Genomic DNA, 7,500 nt, shown 5'->3' with positions numbered 1-7,500 from the left:
GCGGTGAAATAGTAGCTTACATTTTGCTCTCACCTGCAAAGAATAATGATGATTCCTTACATATTCCTGATAAATGCTTAACATTGGCAACAACATGTCAAACAAGTCACCTGTTGAATAAACACTTGGCATATTGTATAGCATGTCTACTGCAGTTTCCGTAAAAGGACGCCCTTTCGTAAATCTAGTACCCATAATTTATATTAGATTTTTATACTCCAGTCCTCTTATTGGTCATTCAAGTAATTACACCGCCACAGTTTAATTGAAGAGAGTTTCTGATGAAGACCATGCATTCTACTGCAATTTTTTACAGTGCATCGAATGGATATAATAATGCCTCCATTTTTCGTATACAATACTTAAAACTACTCAGTCTTCAGAGGGTGTTTCAATGCTCAAAGCCATCGCTGAAAATTGCTGTAAATGCATCTTTCGATGGAAACTCGCGATTTTGAAACAACGCCAAGTTGAAGCATGCAAGCTGGTGTTTTTCTGAATAATTGAGGCAAACGAGAAAACCCGCCTTGGAAAACTAAAGTACAAAAACACATCCTCAGAAGCGTTTTCTTTATATTTTTAGGCTAGGGGGCCAAGCTGGGTTTGATAGCTGAACTTTTTTTCACGCAAAGGGGCCTCTAAACTTCTCTAAAGTACTCAGTCGTCACTGAAAGCCAACACAGCGAAATCAGTAACCTTTATACTCACCCAACACTAAGGTAGGCCAGCTTTCCATACGGGTGTGAAGCCCTTTCAGAAAGATTTGATGCAAAAAAAGAATTGTTTCACTGCAATTAATGGAAAAACACCAATTAAACGCCAATTTTCCAATAAGCAGCCCCCGGATAAAAATGATGTGATTGGTCTGCCAAGCAATAAGGGTAATGTGCTTACGAGATCAATATATCATAACCCCATATGGAACATATCTTTGCTGTTGGTTTGTTTTGGGCTTTTCAAATCATACTGAGGATATCATCAAAACCGTGATAGTTTTCAAGTGAGTCATGGCAATAACTGAACTGAAAGACTTTTATTTATAGTTTTACGAGTTTGTCTCATAAACGTGGCCCATGCTTAAAATCAGGAGAAAATACATCAGTGTTACTGAAATGTCATTTGTTACATGATTAATCGTTATTCATTCATTTTATGTTTCTGCAATCAATGATAAGTTCTTCGCGAAGTTAAATCCCTATATAGCGAGGCTGCAAATTAGAAAGTTTTATACCCCTACAGTCTCCCAATAGTTATTTTTAAATTTGTTTTTGCAATTTTATCTTAACTTAAGTTTCACCCTTTTTATCAGTTTTATCGCCTCAGGATATATTTTAAGCGTTTCATGGGCTTTTATTTAATTTATTTTTCATATCTAGCTTTAGACTTATTACTATACCTATTTAGAAAGATGCAACTGACTTCTTCATGGCTTAATGGAGGCTTTTTGGAGCTCGCAGCCATTTTAAGAGGCCTGAAGAAACACGACACAAGCGTGGAGAGATTTTGTACGTATTCACTTTCAGTTTCCACCAGCTGAAAACAGAGGGAGTTCCTTTGACGCATACTCTCTGCATGAGGCGATCGAATGTAATTTTGCACGATACTGTGCCAGCGACGTCGGCAAAGCCAGCCTCGAATAAGACTTTGAACCTGTTAAGAAGTGATTTTCAGTTTGTTGTTTTTTAGATCAAACCTCTTTACTTAGGCCAGTCACGTGACAGACACAAACACTGAAATAAACCAATTATCATAAAGCAAATTTCTGCGACCGGAGAAAAGCGGAATAAAGGCTGCAACCAAGTCATGATTGGTCTTGCTTCTGCCAATGATTGGCTGAGAAGGTGGTCCATATGTTAGCTCATCATCATAAAATCTTAACAAACCAATAGACAAACGGATATATTGTACATACTGCTTTCAACACTCAATTTAACATTTAAGTTTTCAATTTTGAAGTCCATATTAGAGTCAATATATCTTAACTTTTACTTTATAGAGGCTACAAAGTCCATTAAGGTGATCAGTTCTCAACATACTTCAATGCCCAATACAATATTAATTTTAATTTTACTGTGGAAGTGTCACCAAGTTTACAAAGAGTTTTCATTTGCTTTTTGAGTTTGTTTTTTACTCTATAAAAGAGTTTTCATTTGGGGTTCATAGGAGACAGTTACGTGCTACTACGACCAAAAAATCATTTCTTCTTTTTCTTTCAAAACACTAAGTGACCCAAATTATAAGCCTTGATTTAAAAAAAGGCACCTGTTTATTTTAACAGGAATTTTCCTATTTAAGGGTCCACCATTACTATCTTTGAAATCTTGAGAGAGCTGGATTGAGGAGAAATTGGCATCAAAGATTCATGCACATGTACGCGACTGAATTAATATGCAGCAAGGCAGTTTCGGGCTTTCAGACTTGTAAACTCGAGTTTTGCATATATAAGAAGCTGCATTTACATGCTGAAATTTTAAGCTAGTGAATAAATGATGTCACTTTTCCCTAGATACAACCCTCTGTGGTCCAATTGGTCAGTTAAAAACTTACACTCAATGTAAAAAGCCTTTGGATAAAAATCAAAGCTCAAAAATTTTGGCCATACATGTACAAACACACTTTCAAAATCTGAAAGTGAAAAAGGAGGTGAGTTTTTTTAATCATAGTAGCACTTTAAAAGATGAATATAATAGGATCTTAATTATGTAACCATTAAATGCATGGCAAGGACTTCCAAGTTAAAATATTCTAAAAGTTAGTCATGATTTTCAGTTGACCAGGGTTAGTACAAAAATTGTCCAGATAGAAATTATTGAAAATAAGCAATTTTCTCAGGAGACTGTTAACCAAATCTTGATAACTGCATACAAAAAGATTAACTTTTCATTAACTTGTTTTACACGTCTTAAGGCAGGGATTAAAATCATTTATCTGAAATTAAGTTTGATGATATGAATGGTTATTTTGAAGTGCTTATTGCCCTTATCTGGACAATTTAAGCGACTGTCTTGTACAGACACCTGAAAAATTCACAGTTGTATATTACCTTCTTGATATTTTTTATTTCTTCACTCTCTTCCTCTCTTGCCTCAACTGTCTTTTGCTTTCGAAGAGTTGCAACCTAAAAGCAAATCTCTTTATTACTGAGTAATAAAACCCTCACAGTTGCTACTAAAATATGTCCCAGAGATTGCCAGCTGAAATGTAAACAAATTATTGGCTTGCAGACAAGTCTAACACAAACAAAACTTTTCAGTCAAGGATGTTATTTTCCTAAAATTCAGCTGGAAGAAAAATTAACCATTATTTTTTTTTTAATTTTAGGGTTGCAATAACAACTTTTTTATTCAAGTTTCAGTGCTGATCTTTAAATTTAAGTCACAGTAAATGAATTGCAAATGAAACATGCTACCCAATTTACCCAATTTTACACCATGTGACAAAATCAGTGCGTTACAAGGAATAAAGTAACAAACATTACATGGATACAACTGCAGAACATGATCAAACTTAAGGTACAGTGAAGTGAAATTTTTCATAAAGTAATCTGACTGAAGTCTGCTGAACAGCACATGTCTTGGAAAGCCAAAGGCCAAGTATGACCCATGTATAATGAAAGGTATCCTTCATGAACAAAGCACTCCACAGTGTACAATCCCTTGAAATCAAGTATGGAAAACTGATAGAATCTTAGCTCAAATGTTGATTTTAATGTGGGTTCCAACTTAAAGTGGTACTATGATGAAAAAATCAAATCTTTATTTCCTTTGAATTTCAAAACTATTTTAACAAAACACTCAGTTTTAAGCCTTCATTTCAAACTCCTTATTTGACATAGCCACCGATCCAGAAAACTCAAACTCTGATCTTTCTCCTGTTGGTCCAGAGCTGTCTGCGTCAATTTCTTCTTCAGCAGGCTCAGCTAGTATTGTGCTTGGTTCATCCTTGGGCCCCAGTTTATCTCTACAATAATTATTATAAATTGCTTCCATCGTCAATGCAATTCGCCCACTCCTAGCTTGACTCAGGATGTCTCAATGATCAACCACTACACCAGTCACCTTTGTTCAGGTTTTTTTTTTTTTTTTTTTTTTTTTTTGCCAGGACCGTTTGCCAGTGGCCTCTTCTACTGCACAATTACATGTACCATCTTATCCAGGCACAGGTAGGCCTATTTTGGTTCCTTCTTTTGTTAATACGTTCGCCTTGACAACAATGTTGTTCTTTGCACTAAATGCTTCACCTTTTTTCCCTCAGTTCATTGCCCCTGTCCTCCTTGCCATCCCTTCAGAAGATGCTCACTGCAGGGGCTTCAGCTCCACCCTGACCAGGTCTTAGTTTCCTTTGGGCCTGGGTTTTCCTTTGGGCTGCACTTTAACTCCGGTGCTTCCTGCATTCTTTGGGGAGGGGACAAGCCATTTGCTTACCAACGTCCTGAAATGGTTGATGCGTATGTATCAAACAAAGGTGCTGTGGTTTCTGTGGTTTCTGGCTTGCTTGTTGATGGTTTTGACGTCATGCATGAAGGGGGCCAATCTGGTGGGTCGTCTTGTTCTGTACATGTCCACTTCTACTGGTGCTTGTGTTTGTGGGCAGCATCATTGGGATTTCCTGCAAATGTGGTGGTGGGGAGGAAGGGGGGGGGGGGGGGGGCCTGTTGGTCAAGCTTGGTATTGGGTCCACATGTCCCAAGATTGCTGTTTACCCCTGTGACCAATGCCTTCTTGGCATGAGGTGGCAGTTGGGGTGTTGTGTGGACCTGACATTCCCTAAATAAGTCAAGGGTCTACCCCTTGTGTCTTCAGCTATGTGGCCAATCTTGTTGAGTGGATTCCTGGGTATGGTTACCAGATGCCTGGTCTTTTGCATTACCTGGGTGGTTGTATCGCAGCCGGGCCTCCCAGCCCTTCCAGGTGTGGGCAGCATTTGTCAGTTATTTCTTCAGTTTTTACAGCTCTTGACTTACACCTCTCCACCCTGCAAAGAGGGTGGGTCCTACCACTTGCATGGATACCTTGGACATCAAACTTGATTCTGTCAACCAATTTGCCAAATGACAAAATGGATTCTCTCCTTTATCTTCTCAGTCATTGGTCTTTGTATTGGAGGTGTACCATAGGACAACTGCAGTCCCTTAGTAGCTGCCTGCCTTGTGTTGCTGGGGTGGTATGGCTTGGTTGTGCCTTTATTCATAGCATGGTCAGTTTGCAACGGTATGCCCTCGTCTGTTGCGTGCAGGGAACTCTTTCTCATAGTGGTCTCAGTCCATGTCGGCATTCCTCCTGGTTTGGGCAGGTTGTGCTTTTCCAAGCACAAGAAGTGGGTCTTAAACTCTTGTACCGCTATGGTCCCCGATGTTGTACATCTCGTCCGCTCACTTCTAGTGGCAGCTGCCAGGCATAAATTTCATATTAACTGCTCAGCACCTGGCTGTTTTGGAAGCAGGGTCCCTAATGCCTTTTCTAGATTTCATTGGCAGGCATTTCGTCAACTGTCCCTGCATGGTGACCACCAGCCTACAGTCATCTCACCGCCCTTGTGCAAGGGTTCACTTGCCAGACCTGGGGAGGGCCTGCCTTGCCCTGGTGGTCCAGGGGTTGGCTTCTGCTGTGCCATTGCATTTGTATTTGCCATTGCCGCATATTGCCTGGCAACTGTGTGTTTTTCATTTAACTTGCTTTGGCTTTTGTATGATGCCATTGTATTAGCCTTGGCTTGCTGCTCTAGGCCCCCCACTCCTCTTGCTGGAGTTGCGGGTACTGGTGCTTGGGTGTTTTGCAACAACGATGGTTCCATGGCCTCCAGTCCACAGGCCCTCCTCTCTCCAAGCACATGCTTGCTTGGTGGATGCCCTAGGGAGGTGGACTGCAGATCGGTTGCCATGGTGACCTCCTTGCTGCCAAGGAGAGTGCTGCCTCCTCTCTTGCTACCTTTACGCCACCTACCCTATAAATTGGCCTTAGGCTAGTGTTTTAAAGGGGCATAACAAATCAAGATTTCATAAATACACGTAACTCATGTACAAAGGTTCATTTGCACAGGGGATTTTTGTCGCAGCAACTTAATGCAAAGTTTGCTGCACTCAGGTCGAAAGTCAAAAATTGCACGTGTAAACCGGGTGCGATTTCAATGCAATTTTACATCAATTTTTCACTGCAATAAACTGCAATTTGGGTGCAACTCAGAGAAACACAGTAGCTCTGAACAGCAGTTTCTCTACAGTGCAGACACAAATGCTGTGTTTTCAAAGCAGCAGCTCAAAGCAACTTTATTTTTTATGTTGACTCATGTGTTGTTCAGATTTCTTTGGTTTTGGAAAAGTATGAATATTGAGGAAGACATTGGTGTTGCTCCTGCTTGTTTGTGTATCACCAATTCTGTAATTATAGCTCGGAGAAGACGATAAAGGAGCGAAAGAAACGCTTCAAGTCTGGTATTACTGTTAAACAACGGCTCCTCCAGTAGATGTAAGTACTGAGCTTGCCTCTCTCCTTTTCGATAAGTTCATGTCAACAAAAAATATTTTCAGTGAGAAGTTTGGAAGAAAGTTTTTAAAATCAATTGAATGCAACACCCTCTGAACAAACAATTGTCTTCAAAGAGAAGTAGACTTTAGTTCAAGAAGCCGTTGGATTCTGTGTGCAAGCAAGTGGTAACAAATTAAACCCGTGGGAGATGTCAAAATATAACTTAACCCTTCGACGCCTGAACCAGCCAGACTTAGTATTTTACTCTGCGTAACGCCAGGCGATTTTACTCGTCAGTGGGAAACCACCAGGAGTCAATGGATTAAGTAACAATTTACTTTTTATCAAGCTTAGAGCAAACAAATGAAAATGTGGTGCAGTACACACCATCTCAAACTAATTCGCAAAATTGTGAAAACCCGAAACTGGTGAAAGATAAAAATAAACAAATGGAATGAAAATCATTGCAATTTTTAAAGTGAGCATAACTCTAGTCACTGTGACAATTATAAAAAAGAGAAAATTGGAACATTGGGTCCCTCGTGATTAAACATTGAAAAATTGCAGCAAAATTGTATTAAGTTTCGAGGAAGTTCAAAACCCTTGCATAAAATTGCTATAAAATCACAATTATTGAAATCACACCTGGTTTACAAGTCATGTGATTTTTTACTTGTAACTTGCATCAAGTTGCTACGACAAAAATCGCATGTGTAAACAGGCCTTAACAAATCAAGGATTAAAGCAAGAGAAATTTATGCATAAATACCCTATTTACTTGTGTATAAGTCGAACTCGTGCATAAGTCAACCTCCCATTTTCAAGGTCAAAAATCGGATTTTGCATCATTACTCGTTAAAGAAATAAAATTCACACCAATAGAAATTTCCCAAAACGTCAATCTTTTCTTCCTGAGAATGTATTGAAAACACGGCGAATTAAAAAAGCAGAGGTGTAATCGTAGGCTGTGAAGTTTAATAAAATCATCACAATTTAAGCACGTACTAGCTCTGTGATTTACTAAAGAAGTATTTTT

The 7,500-nt window shown here is 39.2% G+C and overlaps 1 protein-coding gene across 2 annotated transcripts in view; it reads right to left on the bottom strand.

The window, feature by feature from the left end:
* LOC137992724 (ras-specific guanine nucleotide-releasing factor 1-like) overlaps positions 1 to 7,500 on the bottom strand; it is a 79,976-nt gene that overhangs the window by 61,657 nt on the left and 10,819 nt on the right. For both annotated transcript variants that reach the window (XM_068838212.1, XM_068838213.1), the window contains exon 4: positions 3,044 to 3,118. In XM_068838212.1, coding sequence (XP_068694313.1) covers positions 3,044 to 3,118 — 75 coding nt within the window. The remainder of the gene's footprint in view (positions 1 to 3,043; positions 3,119 to 7,500) is intronic.

The sequence above is a fragment of the Montipora foliosa genome, chromosome 2, assembly GCF_036669935.1.
Source record: "Montipora foliosa isolate CH-2021 chromosome 2, ASM3666993v2, whole genome shotgun sequence".
Taxonomy (NCBI): domain Eukaryota; kingdom Metazoa; phylum Cnidaria; class Anthozoa; order Scleractinia; family Acroporidae; genus Montipora; species Montipora foliosa.
This window is presented reverse-complemented; position numbering and strand designations above follow the sequence as displayed.